This window comes from Merops nubicus, unplaced genomic scaffold, assembly GCF_000691845.1.
Source record: "Merops nubicus isolate BGI_N331 unplaced genomic scaffold, ASM69184v1 scaffold11659, whole genome shotgun sequence".
NCBI classification, from domain to species: Eukaryota; Metazoa; Chordata; class Aves; order Coraciiformes; family Meropidae; genus Merops; species Merops nubicus.
Window position 1 is genome coordinate 47,678 of NW_008630233.1, and position 23,885 is coordinate 71,562.

Sequence of the window (23,885 nt, forward strand, 5' to 3'; positions counted from 1 at the left end):
CTGATAAGGATTTTACAGAGTGAAATGCTTCCTCCTGAATGGTGAGTTGTTTTTAAATAACTTTTTTTTTTTCAAATAACAAAATAAGAATAACATATATTGCATAACTTCATAAACTTCCTGAATATATACTACATAATCTCAAATCTACCACATTGGCATAATTACTGATTTTAGTTAGGATCACAACCTTTAAATGGACTTCTATTGATTTTGTTATTCCAGAATATGTAAATGAACTATCACCATTACAACAAAAATATTCTAAAAGATCAAAATTAAGAAAAATTTAAATGCATTGTTTTTCAGGTCAGGGTCCAGCAGCTTGGAAAACAAGGTATTAAAGCCAGAAAAGGGCTTGTTAGGGTAGGGCACAGTTAAAACAGCCAGGTGGCAAAAAAACTCAGTTATAAACAGATTTAGCTTGGAACTGTCTTTCCTCGGAAAAGAGCCGCAGGCTAAATTTCCCAAGTCTAACCTGTCACAAGGTTTCATCAGTGCAAAGCCCAGGCATACTATAAATTCTCAGATTATCATCTGAATTAGCTGTTGACAAACACCACCTGAGACAGACATGCACCTGTACTCACCTTACCCAAACATGTACCTGTACTCACCTTACCTGCCCCCTCTTACCTGATATACCCGATCTGGGGTCTGTGCTGCAGGAACCAGCGGTAGGAGACTTTGTCTTTCCACCCTACATTCCGGGGGTCCTTCCACAGCAGCCTGACCTGATCAGTGGTGTCCCCTGTGTGCCAGAGGGAGTTGCGGAGGTGCTCACCAGGGCCTGTCTTGGATTTCACAGCCTGCAGAAGTACAATTTTCCAATGCTGATCACAGAGAAATGTCACTTTCAGGCGCTCCAAGTCTCTTAGTAGCTTGGAGCAGGTCTCCAGAAGCACCCTTCCTCCTGCTCACAAGTCCCTAACTTCTCTTGCATAACCTTAGGCACTGCTTGCATGGGAAAGCAACAGAGTTCTTGGACCAAGGAGGCAATTTGACCAATTACAGTCTGAGCACAATGGCAGCAGAGACTAAATGCTCCAGGGGTGGGCAGGGGCAAGACTAGAAATTAATTTCCTGTAACAATGGTGCTATTAAAAGGGTTGTGTGGCAGCCGCCTCACACAGCTGCTCTGACACCTGCTGCAGGACACAACAGCAGTGGGGCAGCATGGCCAACAGCCCGGGCAACGGCTTGGCCAACGCACAGCACGACAGCTTAGCCCACAGCAGTCAGATGGCAGGGCAGCGTGGCCAACACTCGGCAGGATGGCATAGCCACGCTGTGGTGACCACCATGTCCCCAGCCAGGAGCCACAACAAGTACCTTTAGCTGAATGCCAGGCTCTGCAACAGCTCTGAAGGGAGTCGCTTGCCAGTACGTCTGCTCTGTCTGTTTCCACATCACCACATAAAAGCTAGAGCTGTCTTGATAACCGAAAATAAAGCCAGCGTAGTCGTCATCTGTCACCGTGTTCACATGAAAAGTGCCCTCAAAGTCAACGCCGTTGAAAGCTGTGTAACCTGAGGGTACACACATGTTAAACACAACCCTGCAGAAAACGCCTTCACTGCTTTAAGTTTTCTGCTGTGAAACTTGACAAAGAGGGTACATACCTACAGCAAGGCCAGGATCACTGTTCATAGTCTGCACAATTTCCATACCCTGTGAGAGTAAATTCAGGGAGGTCAGTGTGTGTGGCCAGCTGGGCTATCTAGACCTGGCAGCCTCTTCCAGCACCCGCCCTGCCAGGATACGTCTCCTCCACATGCTCACAACATGTCTCTAACACTTGTAGCTCTGAATTAAAGTGAGAACTATAATCAAATACTACTGCTTCACCTGCCTCCTAAGTTAGGAAGGAATTATTTTTCACACTCCAGAACTGCCCGTACTGGTACTCTGATACTTTCTTTCCCTTCCCCAGTCTTCGGGAAACCACTGAACCTGGCCAGACTGGAACTGGGACTGGGGAGGTGGGAAAAGGCCTGCAGAAGGGAAAACAATTTTTCCTAGGCTTAGCTTATATGGCTTGATCATGGACTTTGGAATTAAACTAGTCTTATCTCAACTGGCCTGGCAGAGACTGGCAGTAACAATAAATTGCACATTCCTTGTGACTCAGAACACATTAGCTTCCTGAAGGCTAAAATTTGTTACCGTAAATAGCAGTTATTGGATTCCACCTAGGAGTAAATTTTCTGTTATATAGCAAGTCATACTTTCACATTCTGGGAAGACTCGTGAAACTTTGCCACAGAAATACTCAATAGGGTGACACAAGAGTCTGGTGGTTGCCTTCTTGACAGCAGTGAAATCCAGCCAGAACAAGCAGACCAGCCTGTAGTTATTTTAGATTATTAGAACCATCAAGCTTAAACCTATCATATTCTAAAACAATGTTCCTTCGTTAAAACTCCTGTAAGACTCAACCAAGCAACAGCTTCCACTTTTTGCTCATTTGCCAAAGACCCAGAAATTATAGGGAGAGTTTTACTGTGGTTTTTCAAAGACCCTTCTCAGACACGTAAGAAAGAACAGATGTATTTTTACCTGATTCAGAACCACCCAGTTGGGATCAATCTGTGCATCCCCCTCTGGGTCCAGCACCACTGTCTGATAGGCCCTGAAGTCTGTCAGGGTGATCTCTGCATTCTCAGGGCACACATCGATCCGATCAATCACTGTATCCTGGTCAAAATCAGATTCACAGATATCCCCAACTCCATCACCTGAGTGCATTGGAGAAGCGAAAGCAGATTTATGGTGCAGCAAGTAGCCACATCTGGATCCCTGAGCTACTGGACTGGTGGTCTGTGAAGCAGGTGGAGTCTCAGCTCCAGTGGCCATAGTGCCCAGGGAGAGGACCTGAGGACCTCTGCCTTGGCCAAAGGGCCCCCCCCATGGTTGGGGTCCTTCCTGGGATTAGCGTATGCACACGTGGTGACTGTGTCAGATCCTGGTGCACATATGCAATGCCTGGGGAAGGATGCAGTGTCAAAGGACCAAAATGGTTTCTGAAGGTCCATCTTACCATTATCATCTTCCTGCCCTGGGTTGGGCACTAGCCTGCAGTTGTCAGGGCCTGGGGGCAAGAGGTCAGGAATGCCATCATTGTCATCATCCTCATCACACTCATCACCCAAACCGTCCTTATCTGTGTCCAGCTGGGAGCTGTTAATGATGGTGGGGCAATTGTCTGTGCTGTCCTGGTGCCCATCGCCATCACTGCGATCACAGAGACAGGAAGAAATGGCAAACTAGCATCAGCTCCTGCCTCTGCACTGGGGACAGCATGGGAACACGAGCAGGAAGTGCACTGGAGGCACCCCCAGAGCTAGAAATACATCAGTGGGGCACCATGACATATGTTGCTTGGGTGGCTGAAGAGTGAGGAGACAAGGAACAGAAAGTGTATGATTAGGTGGCAGGAACATGAAGACTAAGCCTGAAGCTATAAAAATGCTCAGATAAGGAAAAGCAAAAGAAGCCTTACATGTAGTGGGAGAAGATACCAGAGCCCAAGATCCCAGATAACACCCACTCCTACAGGGCGGGCAAGGCACATCCAGCAAGTGCAGTGTCCCCCATCAAAAGGTACCCAGGACACAGCAAGAGCTCAACAGCTGGTGTTCCTTGTCACACATGTTGTCCACAAGTGTCTTGGTGCTCATGAATGTGTATGTGAATGAAATTTTATGGAAGACTCTGCACGAGCTCCTGAAATCAGGCTTGTTTAAAAACAAGCACCACTTTCACCCTCCTGCATACTAAGTTTTGTCCCACAGGGGAGCTGCACATTAAAAAAATTGAGGAAAAAGTCTGTAGCTCCCAAGCACCCCTCCTGCCCATGGCTTCATCAGCTGGTCACAGCGAAGAGTCACGAGGAACAGGGACACAGACTACAGAAAAGGGTTTGGGAAGTTACGGGGTGGCTGCGTTCTTTCTGCATGCTGACAGTTAAGTGCATCTGTGCAAAAAAATGGCCTGAAGTCAGGTGTGTTTTGCACACACACCATAAACAAAACGGAATAAGCAGGCATGTTTCCCCTCAGCTGTTTTTTGCCTAGCAGAGGCAGAGCAGAAGTGACATGCAGCTAAATTAAGGCAGTGCTGCAGCTTATAGTGACGCATGTTCCCACCTAATTCTCCCTGCTTTAGGGTGCTTTAATTTTAAGTCAGAACAAGTAATGTTTGCACATTCTTGAGATAAAATACAGTGAGGACCACGCACATGTATCTGTCACAAGACAAACCTCAGGCAGAGCTGCAGCATTTCTACCAGGACATGCTTCATACACCTAAATTTGGTTTGAGAAAAAAAAAGAAAGCATGTCCTTTTTTAAAAGAGGAAAAAGCAAAGCTATATCTGGTTAAGAGTGAAACAGCTTTCAGCTGGGGGCCTTGGCAGCTACTGGCCCAAGACTGGGAAGGCTCCCTGTGGAGGTGGGGAAGTGGCCTCCCTGCACTTACTGTCCTCCACAGCAGCACCCTCCAGCAGCCCTGGGGTGAGACCTTGAAGCTGCAGGAATGTTGTGCCAGCACAGGATTTATCGATTCCCTTTCCTCTTGCTTTAAGTGAGTAGTACAGGGGAGGACTTGCCACCCCTAAAGCTGGTTATGCCAAAGCTGCTTCCAGCCAGGTGTTAGGTGTTTGTCACGGGACATGCTCCCCTGAATGCTTAGAGTACGCAAAAGCTGTAGAGCAGCTTTGCCACTCTTGCCATGCTAAAGTCAAGGGGTTTGTCTGCAATTTTTTTACACTTGATAATAAAATCCAGTTTTTGAAACACCAGGTTCTTATGGAAAAACATACAGCCCTTGACGGTGAAATTTCTGCTAATGAAAAAAAGAAAGAGGAAATAAAAATTAAAAAAAAAAAAAAAAAAGAAAGATGTTACCTCACTAAGAAGCTCTGAGCAGTGCTCTGGGTTTCACAGCCAGAGAACTGCTCTTCACATCCCTTCCATAGGAACTCACAGAAAGCCTGTGTGAACATGGGGCTAAAGGTGAAGGGTGCTGTAATCACATTGCTAGAGAGAAGCGAAGCAACACAGCTGATAAATCATAACGTTTTTGAAATAACACCTCCTTGAGGAGGTACTGGAATTAAATCCAGGCTAGTCTGAGGGATTACAGCTCTCCAGAAATCAGCAGCGTGCTTCAGCTCAAGGCTAGCCTCTTCCACTTCCCTCCTACTATTACAAGCCACAGCACAGCGTACCTGTCCTGATTGGTATCACAGGAATCTCCAACAAGGTCATTGTCAACATCTGACTGCAAAAGGAAAACAGAGAAAGTTCCAGTATGAGCTGCTAAGAGCATGTATTTAAATGGCAGTATTAAACCAACACACAACAACATTAAATACAATTAAAATAAAAACATGGAAAAATATTTGTTCTATGAAACATATTTTCTTGTTTGCATCATCCACCTAACCAAAATATGAATTTTCCTCAAGAAAAAAAAAAACAACCAACAGACAATGAATAAACAGGGTTAAACTTGATTGCAGCAGTTCAAGCAAGATCCCTCTACTACTGGAAATAAACATCTCTCCTTTCTAACCAAGGTTGATTACTTAAGCAGCTTTAAAAATCTACCTTTCTCTGAAGTTTCCAGGATTTTCAGTTAGTCACAAGAGTTTTAATCAGAATTCAAAACATATGAGAAGTCTCACCAACTTCTCACCTAGCAGCAATGAAAGTTTTGCTAATCAGGACACGAGGGTTTTGTCCTAATTAAAGAAATACCAAGTATAACTAAATCCCACTACTGTGTGGAGTCTGGCATTGGATTCTGTGGGACTGGAGCATGCCTACATTTCAGAACATGACAGCAGAAGATACTGGCATGGCAACAGAGGTACTAACAGCATCCCAAACCACAAGAATACACCTGGCGGTTCCCCTTTCCCATGTCAGGAGAGTTTGAAGCTCCATAAAACTTTCCTGAATACCTAAAGTTAAAAGACAAACACTGTGGTTGCATTAGCTGCCTAATTCTCTTGCACCTTTTTGGACCTCAGCACTCTCTCTCCATGAACAAGGATATTTTTTTCCTTCTGCCTTCTAACCTGACTTGGGTTGCTGACGGTAGGGCAGCTGTCACAGGCATCACCAACACCATCATTATCCTGGTCTTCCTGGTCTTGGTTGGGGATCCTCTGACAGTTATCCAAAAGGTTCTTAATACCTAGCAAAAAGTGGACTGGATGTTAGTTAAAATAATTCTCAAATTTGTGACTGGATAACAAAATCATCACGAACAGTAAAGAGACTACTCCTTCTCAGCAGCTACTTAATCTCACAATGACATTATAAGCCTGCACAGCAAATTTTTCTTTCATGTGCATCCATTCATCTAACAGAAGTTAAAAACATCTTGCTAAAGAACAGCTTTCAACCCCATCGCACACACTTCATTAATTACACACAATTCATTCTATCCTGTTCCTGTATCACAGCTTACAGGATGGAATGTTTCATCTTTGTTATTACATTTGAAGGGTTGTGATTTTTTTCTTTCCTTCAAGCCTCCTACAGCAATGAAAATAATACATTACGTAGCTCTGGGGCATCCGGGACAGGCAGCAGCTGGGTACTCTGGGACATGTTTGCTCCTTTAAGGAATTACTGAATGATCAATGACCTCAACTTATACATGAAAAAACGGCTTGGTTTATCTGTTACAGTGTTCAGTGATTTCAGTGGAAGCTAAAAGAGATATATCAGACTCTCAAAGGATTATCCTTTTGGAAAAGGATTCCAAACACAGGTTTCATGAAGAAAGACAAGCAGCTGGTGACGGGAAATCTCCTAACACACAGCATGCTCTGGGCAAGTTTCAAGAATGTCAGAGAAGCTAGAAGTGCATAATTACCATCTCCATCCATGTCATCGTCACAAGCATCTCCCTTCCCATCACCATCTGTGTCCCTCTGGTCATTGTTCAGGACACTCCGACAGTTATCACAAGCATCTCCAAAGATATCTTGGTCCCCATTCCTCTGGTTAACATTGGGAACCAAGACACAGTTATCCTGCATGAGAGACACATCCAAATCAGACATGAGCTGGGCCCTGAATCCACAATTTCTACTTTACTTTCTTAGTTTTTTAAAGAACTCTTGTATTTATTTCTACTTTCATAAAAGTAGAAAAACACAGGGAAATTTCACAAAGTTCCTTGTAGCAGTTTGACATTTTGTGTGAACATTAACTCTGGATAAGAATTGACTGGCTCTCTCAAAGCTCTGCCTTGAAGCATACCACGGGAACCCTAAACATAAACACCCAGTAGCATAAGGTGTTATTTATAACTTTCACTTCTGGTTCTCGTTTTGGTTGTAAAAAGTAACCTGAGAGGCTTAATGGCAAGTAGCCCGCTTTGGTGCCCTGGCTTCCTTACATGGTCCTTCTCAAAGTGCAGTTCAGAGACCCTGACAGGGTTTGCAGATGCTCTTGGTGAAAGGCCATTGCCCCCTTCTGGTAGCGGCTCACAGCAAAAGCGGAATACTTGGAAAAACAGTACTTTTTGATGCAAAAAGGTACAAGTTTGTGGGGTTTTGTGTTCTGGTTTTGTTTTGGGGTTTTTGGGGGAGGGCTGTGGTGTTGGTTGGTCTTTTTATTTTTTTTTTTTTGTCAACTAAGCTGCTATTGACTCTCTCAGACCATCAAGAGGCATAGCAAGAACACTTTATTTCAAGTGGTGTTTTTCCCTCCCATACAGCACATCCATGACCTCACCCTCCTGCACGCACAGAGGCAGAACAGAGCTTAGCAACAATCTAGAAGTTGCTTGATTGCAGAGGTGCTGAACCTGCACAGAGATTGAAGGTTATAGGAGGATTTAACATCTTCCCTTATAGAACACGAACAAAACCAGTTGCTTCAAGCTACCAGAATTTAGGGTTGACATCTGTGTCAAAACAGCCTGAGGCAGACTTTCTGTGATTCTTAGTCTGCCCTAGCTCCACATAGACATTTGTACTCTGGATAAAGTGTTCTTGTTGTCTTTCTTGGAAGTGAATTAAGTAATATTACAGAAAGATCTTAATGCAGAACAAGAGAGGGTATGTGAGGATACAGGGTGAATACAAAAGAGCTTTTAAAGTCTGAACTTTTTCTCTAATACATACTTCAGAAGTGTACCCACACAGAAACATCTTTTGCTTTGAGATAATTATTCAAAGATTTTTCAAGTTATTGGCAACATATCCATTAATTTATGTGGGTTTTGGATCTCTCACAGAATGTGACATCAGATCAACCTGCTCTTTAAAAAGAAAGGCACTAACCCAAGTGATGCTCCTGAAGGCCGTGCTAGGGAAGAGCATGACAGAAGGACACAAGTTCTGAATACAGAAAGCTCTAGAATTCAATGCAGTAACAGAGGATACACTGGCAAGATTTAAGGGTGGGTGAAAGAGCCTGGGTTTTTAGGTCTTATAATAGTGAGCATTATGTAAAAGAAAAAGACAGGATTTAGAGAGCTGCTGAATGAGCCAGATTTCAAAAACACTGTTGCAGTAATGCAGAATCCTTCTATCTGCACAGACCCCAGCACCCTGACCTATACACAGCACCTGCTCATTGGGAATGCCATCTCCATCTGCATCGTCATCACAGGCATCTCCAATCCCATCACCATCAGCATCTTCTTGTCCAGAGTTTGGGACAAATCTGCAATTGTCCTAGACAAAAAAATGAGACAGGTCTGATGTTCTACAGGTAAACCGAATGCCTTCATAATTTCAGTGACAAATTCTATTATTGTTTTAATTAATAAATTAACCAAATCAAATATAGTTTATCCAGAGGAATTCAATAATTTGAAATAAGATTAACACATCTAGTCATGTTTCTTCCATTCTTTCTCTTCACTCCTTCATATTCTGAGTTATTGAAGAACTAAGGAAGAATTTCTTACCTTTCTGCAGTTTTCAGCAGAGCATAAGAGTTCTTCATTAGGGTACCCATCAATGTCAACATCTTTTCCGCAAACATATCCATCACCAGCCCAGCCAATGCCACACTATCAATAAAACACTGGGGTAGTACTACCAAAAGGTTAATGAGTCACTGTAGCAATATTCAAGAAGGAAACCCCACACCAATCTTGAGAACACTAACATGGACAGAAGGCATGGACAGACACTGAAGTACCAGAGGTACATGCACTTCAGCATCTCTCAATGTGGAAAGACAGTCATTGTTTCAAGATCTCTGTATCTAGGCACAGCTAGAAAGGCTAAGATCTGATGTTAAACAGAATGTGTGCCTGCAACACCTTGATTTCAGTGGGAGTTATAGATTTCTTTTAGACACTAGTCAGGAGCCAATTCTAATTCCTCACCTGCAGGCAGAGAGAAATAGAAGAGGGGAGATAGGCAGAATATGCACCTACTATCTCAGCAGGGGGCCCATGGCTAGACGGGGCTGACTGTTTTGTTCAGTATCTCAAGAATACTAGATGAGGTTTTAAGAGAAAACTGGACAGACAGTTACTAAGTTTGCATCAATAAAGCAAGTGCATCTGCACCAAGGTTTCTCCTAGTCCATTATCTTGGTACAGTTTCAAACCAATGACTAATATGTGTTGTAACTGAAGATACACACACAGAACTGTGCGTCAAACTTTGACCTCCCCTTAAAATGAGGACCTGCATAACACAAATATCTAGGTATTTTCCCATTACAGTGTGGACTTGAAATATCTTGGACTCTTCTCCTTTTAAATAGCATGTACTTAAAAATGAGACCAACACGAGTGCCAGCAAAAGCACACATTGCATCCACATTTAGGACGTAGGATTAGCCTCTTGCTTTCCCTTGCAAGCTGGAAAAACTAAGTAATATACTTCAGTTAGAGTCTTACAATGAAAGTTCACATGCCTCTTGGTGCTCCTCTGCTTCCATGTCTGGAAAGGACAGGACAACCTACCTGTGCCTAGAATCTGTGTTCTCACTTGTAAAAACACCATCTCTATCAGGAGGCAAATACAGGCATCTTGGGTATGCAGAGAGGATCCCTATTCACAGCTATTTAGCTGAGCACCAGGAGAAGAACTTGTCCTTGTGATATCTTTGTGGAATGACACCTGATAGTCCTTTCTGAGGAGACTGTAGAAAGTCTAGAAAAGCCATTCCCGAAAGATCTAATTACACAGAGTAAATATAGTACATGAGTATGGTGGCCTTAAAGACATGTTGGGTCAGTGTGACACAACCTGGTTAAAACACTCAACTGTATCAGATGACCAAGTAGGACCTTCTCAGTGCCAACCTAAAAAAAGGCTATTTTTCACTATACGTATGTATTAATTTATGAACTTACAATACATGTCACCTCTCCTCTCCTCTCTTCAATGCAACGGGCATGGATGCTGCATGGATTGAGGGCTCGATTTCTGCAGCTCCTCTCAGCCTGGCATCCCCTGGCTTGGTCTCCTGTATACCCTGGTTTGCACTGGCCACAGTGGTAAGATCCCTGCAAGAACAAAAAAAGTTTTTACTAGCCAGCCTTTCAGCAGAACTCCTGCTTCTTTTAAAGCAAGCATGTAAGCAAGATTCATGTCATCCTGCTTATTCTGTACAAGCACAGTTTTTCATCCACTGAGGCCTCTTGCACTGTGAACAAACTTTATTTTCTATGTAAAATTCAGGTTTGCCTCCCACACTGCACACTGGGAAACAGACTCAATTCTCACCTCTTTAAACCAGAAAAAAAAAAAAAAATCATATAGCAGCAAAAGCTTCTTCACAATGCCTTGTCCTTGCCAGCATCACTCTGAGCCACTTCCAGAAGGCTGAAACTTTCTATAAAGTTCTAAGGAGCGCCTGCTCAATCAGATTGGATGCTCTTATTTCAGTGTAAAGCAGACCCATCAATTTAACCAAATTCAGCTGGTTACAACTTTTAATCAAAGAGAAACAAGAAAGTTCCCCATTTTTCTTAACTTATTTGGTTTTAAGCCATTTTGAGATAAACCTTGTTTCCAGAGAAAAATGCTGGAGTTGAAGAGACAGTCATCCTCATTTGCACTGCTATAAGAACATCCATGTAACCTGCTGCAGTGTTTTACCTAGACATATACATATTTAATTTATATTTGTGTCACTTTCTTGTGCAAACAAATGCAAAGGAGCTAACCTAAGGAATCTCGGTGTGTGCTGGGTCAATCACTATCTGAGATATAAATGGACAAATGCTGATAAGAAGGGGGTCTTTTTTAGGTATTCAATGCAGCTTTTGTCTTTGTCTCACCTACTTGTACACTTACAATCTACGACACAAAAATTAATTGGATTTCCCTACAGAGAATAACTATTTTTGACATGTCAAGGAACAGAAGCAGGTAGATCTCTAACAAACTTGTACATCCATCCCTTCGTGAAGCTGAGGCACTTCACACAACTTCATTCTTCCCATACAAAGCCTGTTGGAGGAACTGTCAGGACTGTCCCAGTCCACTGTGACAGAGAGATATATTTACTACCGAACTGGGCATTATTTCTGTCCTCTGTTCCTAGCATCATTACAAATCTTAACTCTGTTCAGTCTGCATGCTTTCAGGCTGAAGATGAATATATACAGATGACTGAAGAGTAATATCATCACTGGGTATGGCCTAAGTAAAACATATTGGTCTGTGCATTTTCTCCTAATAAATCCCAGGGTAATATATTCCAGAGTCTGCTGCATTTGCTCAGTATATTCCGTATCAGCATATACTACATCAAGCCCTGGTATGCATTTAAATAGCATTCAAGACAGCTCTTCCAGACCAAACTGTTTGTAAAGGCAGACAGGAGTAAAAAACCCACACTGCTGTTTTAACAGGCGGCAGGCCACTTGTTGCCCTCTGCACACAGGGACTGCTGGCCTCCTAAGGAGGACTAATCATGTCTAATCATGCAGTAAAATACAACATGACAGAAGCATTCTATTTTTTTTAAAAAAAAAAATAAATATATTCAACAGTGAAAGCAGTCCTAGAAAAATAAGGTTATTCACAAGGAAAGCTCATGAATTCAAACACTTCTGGTAGCCTCAGTGATACCTAGCTACCAAAAGGACTGCCTTTACACCTGCAGGATACTTTTAACTCTTCTGTTGTCAGAAAGAAAGCCTGCTCTGTGCAACCAGCTATAGCAGAACAGTATTTGACAGTGGCAGAAGTGGCACATACAGGAAAACCAGGTGATCAGGCACATGGTCATGGGTTTATGAAAGGCAAATCCCGTCTGACCAACCTGATCTCCTTCTGTGACAAGATGGCCCACTCAGTGGATGAGGGAAAGGCTGTGGGTGTTGTCTACATGGACTTCAGTAAAGCCTTTGACACCATTTCCCACAGCATTGTCCTGGAGAAACTGGCTGCTCATGTCTTGGACTGGCATACTCTTTGCTAGGTAAAAACCTGGCTCGATGGCTGGCCCCACAGAGTGGTGGTGAAAGAGTCTGAATCCAGTTGGCAGCCAGTCACAAGTGGTGTTCCTCAGGGCTCGGCACTGGGGCCTGTTCTCTTTAATATGTTTATCAGTTATGTGGACGAGGAGATCGAGGCCACCCACAGTCAGTTTGCAGACAACGACAAGTTGTGTGGGCGTGTTGATCTGCTTGAGGGTAGGGAGGCTCTGCAGAGGGACCTGGACAGGACACATCAACAGGCTGAGGCCAGTGGTATGAGGTTCAACAAGGCCAAGTGCCAGGTCCTGCACTTGGGTCATAACAACCCCAGGCAATGCTCCAGGCCTGGGGAGGAGTGGCTGGAGTGCTGCCTGGAGGAAAAGGACTTGGGGATGCTGGTGGACAACTCCAGTTGGCGAAAAAAGGCCAAGGGCATCCTGGCCTGTATCAAAAATAGTGTGACCAGTAGGACTAGGGAAGCAATTGCACTCAGCACTGGTAAGGCCACATCCCAAAGACTCTGCTCACTTTTGGGGCCCTCTCTACAAGAAAGACATTGACATGCTGGAGTGTCTCTGAAGAAGGGCAACAACACTGGTGAAGGGTCCAGAGAATAAGCCTTACGAGGAGCAGCTAAGGGAACCGGGGTTGTTTAGCCTGGAGAAAAAGAGGCTTCCTAGTGCCTCAGTTCTCCACAACTGCCTGAAAGGAGGTTGTGGTGAGATAGGTGCTGGTCTCTTCCCCAGGTAATCCACGACAGGACAAGAGGAAATGGCCTCAAGCTGTGCCAGGGGAGGTTCAGATTGGATATTAGGAAACAATTCTTCACTGATAAGGTTATCAAGCATTGGAACAGACTGCCCAGGTAAGGGATTGAGTCACCATCCCTAGTGTAGACATGGTGCTTAGGAACATGGCCTAGCGACAGACTTGGCCGTGTTAGGTTAGTGGCTGGATTCAAGGATGTTAAGGGTCTTTTCCAACACACATGATTCTATGATTCTAAATAAAGGTCCAAATTACTTCATAGCATTAAATTAGCTGTACACCTTTTCTATGGAATCCTAACATCTTTTAAAGCATTTCTGCTTCTGCTATGCTCGCTTTCCTGGATTTAATATCTATGAGTATGGAAAGTGTTGTTATCAATTGCATCTCTCATCCTCTCTGTACTTATTAGAAGGATATCTGGTATTGTATATAAATACCTTAATGAAGTAAAAACTTCACTCCTATAAAAAAAGCACCCAAGGAAACAGCTTGCTGCAGCTGTTCCCAGATGGTAAAGAGATGTGCAGAAGCAGAGGTTTAATCTCTCACAGGAGGTTCCTTGTAATAACATAAATACCCACAACTGGATAGAGTGGAGAAAAGAGTTACTGCCATGCCTTTGGGAAGGTGATGAGGACACAAGTCAGATAGACATGTTAATGACAAACCAAGTATTGGATTTTTTTACTAGTAGTCAGGAAAAGAGGAAAGGATTCTTTGGTATAGATGATGCCAACAAATAAACCGCATCATTCTCAGTCAGATCCATAAATACAATCTTAGCCTCAGGGAGTTTTACAACAATCAGTGTTTTAAAGCCACAAATGAGAAGATGCTTACCAAAGTGTTTATGCAATGCGAATTTGGAACGCAGAGTCCAAGTCCACCGTTCTGACATTCGTCAATATCTAAGCAGACCTAGCAATAAAATAAATCAACGTTTAATAAAAACAATGTCAATTTGAGATCCAAGTCTGAAGAAAAACCACAGAAATTTAAGTCTACAAATGAGTCATAACCTCTTCTGAAACTCCTCTCAGAATGGCACTGGCATAACCATAGGCTGACTTCTCGATGGATCTCCAGACCCGTAAAGCCTGAAGAGATACTGTGATACAGAAAATTTCAGCCTTAGGATGGGCTTCTGTCTCACCCACAAGTTTAGACAAGAACTATGTTCCCCTTATAAGGCATGACAGTAACATGTGAAAAATTGCAGTAAAACAGGCCTTTCCTGTCCTATTCTTCCTAGATCAAAAACAATGCACAGAAATCAGTGGGGCCCCGTTTGAAAATGATCAGAGATACCTATGAAGACAATAGGATCTTTTCTCGTTTCTGTATCAGTCTTGAGTACTGGGCTGTTAACACTCCGATTAAAGCCAAGCAAACACAGCTCAGACCTTCTAACTGAAACGCCCTGAGCTCCGTCTAACTGCACAAGGCAATTAGGGAATGACTGCAGTATAAATAAAAAGCAAGAGAGAAGCCCTGATATAAACCAGCACCTCGTCATGGCAGTTGCCGCAGGGATGCTGCCACCCACCTGCTTATTGCTCTTGGCGTAGCTGAGTCCAACCCCTTGCACAGTCTGTCCTGTGTATCCTGGGGGACAGGCCTCGCATCGGAAGCCTGGGGCAGCGTTCACACATCGCACGCCAGGGAAGCACGGGTTGTAACGGCACTGCAAAGGAAACAATGAGCCCAGCACACGTTTGGGCTTCAGCAACGTCCAGGCTCTGCCGGTGGGCACAGACCTCTCGGTCAAAGGCAGTGCTATATGCAATGCCTCTGTGTCTTCCGTTCAGAGCTGGCTTACAGAGGAAACAGTCTCTGCAGGTACTCCTGACCACAGCAGGTCTTCAGTTATTTCTGTATTTTAAATAACTTTCGCAATCTTCTATTATAGCCTATAGCTGATGCCCAAACTTCCTTCCTTTTAGGTGGGCAGATTCAGCTTCCTTGGAGGCTGAGCCCCCTGGAAGGGTCAAGAACACAGTATCAGGAAAGCCATGTACCTCCAACTCACCAAACACTCCTGCAGTTGTGTTTTATACACAAAGAAAGGGCAGCAGCATTTTTCCTCATTAATATTTGGGCAAATCTCACAGCAGAAGTAATCCAGACATGAGCCAGATGAGCAGGGACATTGTCAGTGGCACCAAAACATTTCTAGACCAGAAGCCAACAAACAATCCTCAGCACTTCTCCCAAAAAAACACATGTCCACTGCATCACTTTTGGCCTGAAGGCACCATTTGCTTCATTGCCTCATAGGATTCCACAGAACAGCTGTAACCTGTTTCAACTGGCCCTGTGGGTGCCAGTTTGGGAATCTTATCTTGCATTGCTGCCTCTCCAAAATCAACACTAGTTGCTAGGTACCAAAAACATCAACATGCCATCAGCTGCACACGTCTCAAAGGCACCAATAAATAAGAAACATGAGAAAGAAATATAAGAGAGCTTTAAAAATATGCTCTTTTCCCCCTCCATCAGAACATCCTCACAACAGAAGGAGAAGCCAGAAGATATCCACCTACAACAAACACATACCATGCAACCAAACACACACAAGGGAGCAAGAACAGATATGTTTAATGTCAACACATCTTTGACAGAAAGATTTTTTAGAAGTAGGTCCACAAGCAGCAAAAGAAAAACGTAAAAACTTGGACTGATATTTTGTGCTCATTTGCAGTGGATTTTTTATTCTAGTCAGCAGAGGGCACTCAAATCACATCTTACACAGAGCAGAGCTGTAGCTCCCAACACGCGGCATCTGTCTATAAAAGCAGTGTCTTAAACAGGTAATGAATAAGAGACCATACTGCAGAAATGCTAACAGCCTTAGAAAAGATGATGGCAGCTGTTGGTAGGGAAGCTTCTAGATCTGTCTTTATCAGAATGCATACATCAACTTCTTTTTCAATGCCAGTTATTATGAAGTATAGAAATACTCTATTCAGTAGAAAAGTGCTCTCCCAGAAGAGATTCCTAGAGCTTTAAGATGGAAAAAAAAAAAAAAAAAAAAAAAAAATCACTTTCCTGCTTTGTCTCAGCTAATGCAGGAAAACAAATAATATGATACATCTCCTCTTATTACACAAGGAAAAGCTGTTGCCATTTATTATGTCTTTTGTTCCCTCTGCACAACCATTAGTGAAAATCCATCTGTTAAAGGAGATATTTACTGGTGAACAAAACTGCACCAGACTAGGTGGCATTTTAGTAGCAGTGTCCACATAAAGACCTTGTATAAGCAAGACTGTATTTCTGTGACACCATTTGGGCAAAATTTCCTAGCTGTTTCCAATGTAAGATCAGGTCTGTCATGTAAGGCGGTGTCAGGAACACATAGGCATGCCAAACTCCAGCAGCAGAGCCTGACAGTTCACAGAAAATCACGTTAATGAGAGGCCACTACAGACCAGTCTTGGTTTGTTTTCCCACCACTGCTGTCATGGGTAGAGTTGCTCCAACCATGAAAATGGAAAGGAAGAGATTATTGCCATGTTCTGCCTCAGTCTGGGCATGGCTCAGGAGATAGAACCCATCTGTACCAGGGGCCTCCACCTAGGTTGGCTTGAGTATCTCACCATGGTTGTCTGTGGCATGAAACTCACACCACAGCTGTCTCAGCTTCACCTCTTGCACTCTTATTTCAGAGCTTCATCCCCATTTTTTGCACCTTCTGTCCACGCCATGTGAGGCAAAACAAAAGACATCACCTACAACTCAGGAAACTGCCACGCTCAACCCACTTTCTCTCTCTCTCTCCAGTGATTTTCACAGGACAAAAAAAGGAATTGCTTTTGCTTTTTTTTTTTTACATCATTAGGCACATACATTGGTAGCACTGTGTTACCCACATGGACAGTTAATGACCTAATTCTCTTGGTTCCCTGGCCTACAACAATCCAGATGCTCTTCCACAGAAATAACTAAAATGTATCAGCAAAAGTCATCACACAGAAAAAAAATGCAGTGAACCTGTCCAAGGTTCTGTTGTGTTTTCCAGTGTCACATTCCATTTAACACGGGTTTTATTTAATCATTTAAGATACTGTAAATTTACTAACTCTGTCCTCACAAGCTCTGAATTTCTAGCATATAGCACAAGAAAAGTCAAAATTCTCAGCTTTCAACACAACCATAAAGAAACAAAAAGGAACAATAACAGTGTTTATTTTCATTCATGAACTTTTAAAGTAAGGCTGAAAATATGGTTCCAGTTTGGGTTGAAGAGAAGGCTTTGGTCTCTAAGGCTGGTTCAGGAGCACTACAATTTAAAGAAACAAAGCCCGTACTGACAAGAAGGGATTCTGCAGCCAATAGCAGAAGCTACTGCATTGTCTTGTGGACCAGAAACAACTACATCAAAAGCTTGGTTTTGTTGATTTTGGTTGTGGTTTTGTTTTTTTTTTCCAACATTAAACTCCTTTAAGTGACTTCTCAACTCACCAGGATATTTAAAGTTTTCACACATATAACGTCCATAAAGTTGCAGAAACAGCAAAACAGGGAGGTAGAATCAAATCAGAAGTAATTAATATTCACTGTGCAAGCAGTCAGAAAATGCTGAAGACAGCAAGCATCAGCAACACGTTGATATGTACGAAACAGCTGATTTTTAGTGCTTTGTTTGTTTGTTTGTTTAATTCAGTGAAAGCCAGTATTTTACCTCATCGATATCTGAGCAGGTAACTCCATTTCCTGTGAGCCCTTCAGGGCAGGGGCCGCACTGAAATCCCTCTGCTGTCTCCATGCACCTGACTCCCCTGAAGCAGGAATTAACTTCACATCTGGGTTTACTGCGCCTGGGAAGCTGTGTTGGAAAACTCACAGTTCCCAAACCTTTAATGCAGAAAAAAATTACAGTTTCAGTGATTGAAAGAAACATCCATCATGGCTTTCAGCTGGCAAGCACTCTGAGGAGACCCCTAAGATGCTGCACTGCAGGGGCTTCCTGATTCTGTACTATGCTGCTACCAGCTGTGCTGTGGCTGAAAAGACTTCATGCTGAGAATGGCCCAGCAGCTTGCTGCATCCTCAGACAGGGGAAATTAAGGGTATTTTGTTAGGGCCACATGCGTGTCCTGGCTACACATGGGAGCCCTCCTGCTAGGTTTGCTCCAGCATGGATCTGCTGCTGGCCATGAGAGGAAACTCTGAAAGCCAGTGACCTCAGATGGGCCAAAGGACTCAAGTGTGACAGTACAAGGCATTTCTCTGGCTAAATCAGCAACAGCACCACTTCATAAAATATACAGTGCCATGGTTTTGCAAGAGCATATCTGACAGTCTAGAAATAAGAGGGATAAAGAAGCACTGGCTTAGATGCACAGAGACCAGCCCTGAGGAACAGCAGTTTTCTGAGACCCTGGCAGGTGCAGAGCCTTGGCATTCGTGCATGCAGGACTTAAAGGCTTTTTCTTTGGCACGAACACATAAAGGTTAACCTGAGCTCAACTTGAGTTTTGATGAGGCTGACAGACTGTGAGAAGAAATCATCTGAAAGGCTTGATGATTTTTAAGGCCTTTCACCCCAGCCAGGGAGGGAGCAGCTTTGTTTTTATACTGAGTGCATGTATGTCCTGTTTGTCAGTTGTGTAAGAGGGCCGCGCAGTGGCATTTGGAAAAACATTTCTTTCTTTCTTTCATTTAGCAGAAAGATGGAGACCACCTGTTGGGTCTTACCGCTGTTACCCAGTGACTGCCTACTCAGAATCAGGTGACCTTCAGGTGGACTACGTAGCATCTTCCTCAGTCTGACAATACCAGCTCGGCCAGAACGTAATTCCTCCCTTGTCCTTCCACTAAGATTGATCCTAAGGTACCTGGCAGGCAATGTCCTCCTCCCCAGGAACATGTGGCACAGCTTTGTACCTGAGCAAGAACTGACAGCACAAGGTGAGTGGTACTGCTTGTTTAGTGGGGCTTTATCCCCCTCACAGCTGACTGCCAGGTCTATGGAAACTGAAAGCTTCTCTTCTAATGAAAATCTACTTTAAATTTGTTTCTGAAACCCTAGAACTTTGGACACAGTATTGTTTAAAAAGTACTTCTCAGAAACCACATAAAACTGATGCAATCAATACTAGTTTTAAAATGACTGTACATCTCATCTGGTTGACTTTTACAAGCAATAACAGGAATACTTACCACATGCTTGGCACTCAGCTATGGTATTTCTCAGAAAAGTTGTTTCTTTGACCTTGAGGATATAGAAAATAAACATTATTTGGATACAGGCAGCTTCAGTTTGCATCTGGCTGCCAGAAGAACCATCATCATTTTTTCCCCAAGATGCCACTCAAACCATGCAACATAGGTACTCTATCTTGAAATTAGATGCTTTTTGTACTCTATAAAATCAAGGACGCGGAAAATGGTTGTACTTCAGCCTTCATTAACAGGACCTTTAGGAAAGACAAGCTTAACTACAGGGATGCACCACCAGCAATTCCAGTTCTGAAACCCACCAGCAAACTGGAACAAAAGCAGTTTCAGTTCCACGCAACAGACCTACCTCAACCTAACACTGGACTAGGACAGCAGCTCTAGTTCCGTTCCCATTAAGAAACTAGATTTTCTGGATCTAAATAAGCAAGTCCGCTACACTCCCACATTCAGCGATCCTCCATAGTGAGCTCAGGGTACCAGGACCTATATGGTTATTTCTTCTCTGTTATGTCAAGCCTCTTAGGAAATGAACCCTATACAGGAGTTTACTGCTTATGTGAACTCTTCCCTGACTGCGAAAAGTGGCAAGCTTAGGGTATTTCACACTGAAACCTTTATACTGTACCTGTTGTCTGAGAAGGTCTTTCACATCTCCCAGTATTTGGTTCATCTGCATCATCTGACCCATCAGCTGTCTATTAAAATCACCTGCAGGGAAACAGCAACAAAAAAGACTGCACAATGCACATAACTCACTTTCATTTGCTACAGTAATTTCTGAGATACAAGATGAAAATACTGTTAAGAAACAAGTAGGGCAGACATGACTGTTATTTAAGCCCTGCAGGAATTCTTAGATCAAACTGTATTTAGCTCCCATTTTTATGAATTGATTTGCATCAACTCAAGGCTTTTCCGGACTGAGCTCTGCTATGTATCACGGAAACAGGCAAAGCAGAAACCTCTCCACAGCGACAAAAGCAGTCTGTGATTTTTCCACCATTACTTCAGCATCAAGGCTCTCTGCTGAGACCTAACAACACTGGCAGCTAATGTTGCCACCAGTGTTACTGGATCCCCCCCAGGCCTGAGACCAACAACCCTGGGTCAAGACTGGGATTTTGTGATAACCCATTTGGGACAGGAGGGTAAGGCAGGGGCATGAAGTATCTGTGCAGACAGTGTGAAGTCACCCTCCATAACTGTATTCCATGTTGCCACAAGCGAATCCTGCACACTTCTCAAAGTAAATTTACCCAGCTTTCCAAGCAAGCTCACCGTGTAGCTCTGGTCATGCATCAAGAATGCCTGCTCTGACAAAAACAGCACGTGTAATACCTGCGACAGTTATTTGGCTTGTCTTCTAAAAGACAGCTCATCACACTACACACAGTTTCTCGGCTGCATTCACTTCTGGGAGGGGGCAGAGTTCGTATGGACTCATAAAATATCTACTCAACACACTCTGAACTCACACCAAAGCCAGTTCTCAATACCAAGTAACAAAGGAGGACCTCTAAGAGCAAAAGTTACATCCGTAATGAGACTCTTACCTGTTAAATGAAACATTAGTTTTGACTCAGTGACAGAGGAGAAGCAGAGAGCATGTTTAGCACAGTAGCTTGTAACAGCTTGTTTGTAGCTCACTTCAGAGTTTGTAGCTCTCTTGAGCAGCTATTTGTTTACTTCTCTAAGTCTGTATGTCAAAATAAATTTCACAAATACATGCTCTTTTACATTCCAAGCAGGCAGGGTATTTTGATATTATGCCCAATGGCTTTAGGGAGGTTTACTCGTGTTAATCTTTTGAGTATTGAAAGCTTATATGAAAAAAATGCTCCTCTTCAACCTTATTTTTTTGTACTTCAAAGCATGACTAACTGTTTCCAAACATTCTAGTGGGAATTGTCTAACTTCTCCCATACTACGCTTTCTCCTTTTCAGATTTTTTCATCAAAATATTGAACAAGTTTAAAGAGTTGGGAACCACCTGTTCCAGAACCTGCCTCTGTTCTAGTCCCAGCTTCATCTGATTTTGATTTGGGAGGACGGCAGCAGCAGTTAATATCATGGGTACTTCAGAATCGCATAGTAGAACTTGGCACGCAGGCTGTTGGGACAGATGCTGGGATCTGCTCTTGTTTTGCTTGGATTTTTTGAACATGGAAAGGTTTAAGCATTATTGATTGAGATCTCCAAACATTTCTCAAGGTTTCAGATGCTGTTGTTGGCTAGCATTTAAATTGAAACCAGATCTATTCTGTACAGTGAAGTTTTGCAGACTGTTAAACTTTGAGGGGGACTAAACAGGTTATTCTGCCATGAATTGTATGTCCTGTATGTAGCAAATTCAGACAGCTGATCAGAAACTATGACTTCCCATAGCCGTCTTTTTGATCTTCCATTTAAAGCCAAGTCCTAAAGTAGGCTCCATCTGCAGCAGAATGACAGGTGATCAGTACTTAGAAGTCAGAGGCCTTTCAGGGAGCTGTTGGTCCACAGTGTATGGTGGGGTGGCTTCTCCCAGGAGTGAGCAGGGTAAGCAAAAGGGTAGCCCAAAGCTATAGTTATCTGGTCCTACAATGTAGTTTCTCTTATCCATACCCCACCTACAGAGGCAAGCCCCAGTTCAGCCAGTCCCTAGCTCTATGCTCTTGAGTCAGTAACAATCTGAGTAACAGAATGGCTTTCACATCAACAATTAAATTGAGACACAGATCTGAAGAATTACTGTCAAACAGGAACTGAAGTCCCTTGACATGCTAATCCTCTGTGAGCCAGATGACATGTCAGGGAGCAACCCTGTTGTTGTCTTCCTAGGACCTTGCAGTATAGCATCATAGCATGGCTTGGGTTGGAAGAAAACTTTAATTATCATCTAGTTCAACCCTCTTGCCATGGCAGGGACATGTTTCACTAGGTCAGGTTTCTCAAAGCCTTGTCCAACCTGACTTTGGACACTTTAAATGATAGGGCATGCAAAACTTCTCTGGGCAACATGTTCGAGTACAGGGGCTTGGATTTAGAGCAGGTGACCAGGTTTGTTGCACAGTTAACTGGCCCAGGTGCAGAGCACACACAGAGCCCAGCTTGTACAATTGCAGGCCACCATGAAACGCTTCATACATACCTCTTCTAGCTCTCTTGGGAGCAATACTGGCTCAAGCACCCCATTTATCCTCATTCTGCAAAGACAGTGTCCTGAAGTGTCATTTAAAGAGATTGTGGTTACTTAGCCAGAGAGATCCAGCCATGACTGAAGTATGGATGAGCGCTCACAAGAGAACAGTTTCCCTTCTGCCTATAATCCTCCACTAAAGAAGCTGCATATACAAGTTGCACGTAGGATTATGAAGAGGCAGATTCAAAGCAAACAGAAGGAGGTATCTCCTCAAACATGTGATGAATTTCTTGACAGGAGACATTCTGGATCATGCATTCAAAACTGACTGGACAGATTCATAGAAAGAAATATCCTTCTAGCCTTCTGGAAATCTCCTCCTATCCTTCTAGAATAAGATTTTAGCCGAATCTTAGGCTAGCATCTTGACAGGAGTCTGCAGGGGCCCACCTCAGGTGCAGCTGCTGACCGTGGGAATGGAATGGGTTCCTGCAGGATCACCCTGGGGTGAAGGACGGTGTGGTGGGAAGTGCTCTGTGCCCTTCTCCGACGCGTGGGGGGCCGGAGCTGCCGAGATAAACCCCATCGCTGCCGCCACGGAAGATGGACCCAGCCTCCGTCTCACCACTGATGAAGAAACTGTGAACTTTGGGTGAACTTTGGTCAGGTGGAGACAGAGGAGGAGCAAGGTGCATTACCTAGCATAAAAGATGGCTTCTTAGATGGGTTCTTCAAGACAACTGGGGAAGCTTGCTCCACCAAGGATCACAACGATCGGAGGAACCATCAGGATGCACAGGGCCCCTTGGTGGTAGCCATGACTCTCTTTCTCCTCTTTACTTTACCTTTCCTGTCACTCTTTTATCTATCACATGCAAACAGTACAGTTCCACTGTTTGACTGAAGTAAAACCTGTCTTTTTTTTTTTTTCATTTCGAGAACACAGCAAATGAACCATCACACGACTGCTGAGTGGAGCGGACTGTGGCAGCAGGTTCTGGTACCCGACATGAACTAAATGACCTCCAAGGATCCCTTCTGACATAAACGACTTTGTGATGATGATTCCATGTAGCATACTAACTCATCTACCAAACCCAGTGCATCTTTCGCTGTATTTTTCTACCCACATGGGAAGATCCAAATACACATGTCCAGCCTCTCTCTGTTCATCATACTGCCATCTACACTGCTTAAGTGTCTCAGCCTCACAGACTGAACACGGAGAGAATGCTGCTGCCACAGCACTGAGTAGTGACAGGCACACAGGCAAAGCCAAGCAGAGTTATTCAGGTCCAAATCTCTTCAAGGATTTTCCAACTAATATGAAAACATGCTTTTACAAATATACACAGGTCTCTCACTCCTATACAGCTAAGCATTT

General features: G+C 43.5%; 1 protein-coding gene across 1 annotated transcript in view; it reads right to left on the reverse strand.

Moving 5' to 3' along the window:
* THBS4 (thrombospondin 4) overlaps positions 1 to 23,885 on the reverse strand; it is a gene marked incomplete at its 5' end in the record, with an annotated part of 34,817 nt that overhangs the window by 3,825 nt on the left and 7,107 nt on the right. The window contains 16 exons of the mRNA XM_008947218.1: positions 637 to 809; positions 1,333 to 1,529; positions 1,623 to 1,671; positions 2,560 to 2,738; positions 3,041 to 3,234; positions 5,231 to 5,283; positions 6,086 to 6,204; positions 6,892 to 7,051; positions 8,597 to 8,704; positions 8,941 to 9,045; positions 10,348 to 10,500; positions 14,035 to 14,112; positions 14,741 to 14,878; positions 17,879 to 18,051; positions 19,360 to 19,411; positions 20,006 to 20,088. Coding sequence (XP_008945466.1) covers positions 637 to 809; positions 1,333 to 1,529; positions 1,623 to 1,671; positions 2,560 to 2,738; positions 3,041 to 3,234; positions 5,231 to 5,283; positions 6,086 to 6,204; positions 6,892 to 7,051; positions 8,597 to 8,704; positions 8,941 to 9,045; positions 10,348 to 10,500; positions 14,035 to 14,112; positions 14,741 to 14,878; positions 17,879 to 18,051; positions 19,360 to 19,411; positions 20,006 to 20,088 — 2,014 coding nt within the window. The remainder of the gene's footprint in view (positions 1 to 636; positions 810 to 1,332; positions 1,530 to 1,622; positions 1,672 to 2,559; positions 2,739 to 3,040; positions 3,235 to 5,230; positions 5,284 to 6,085; positions 6,205 to 6,891; positions 7,052 to 8,596; positions 8,705 to 8,940; positions 9,046 to 10,347; positions 10,501 to 14,034; positions 14,113 to 14,740; positions 14,879 to 17,878; positions 18,052 to 19,359; positions 19,412 to 20,005; positions 20,089 to 23,885) is intronic.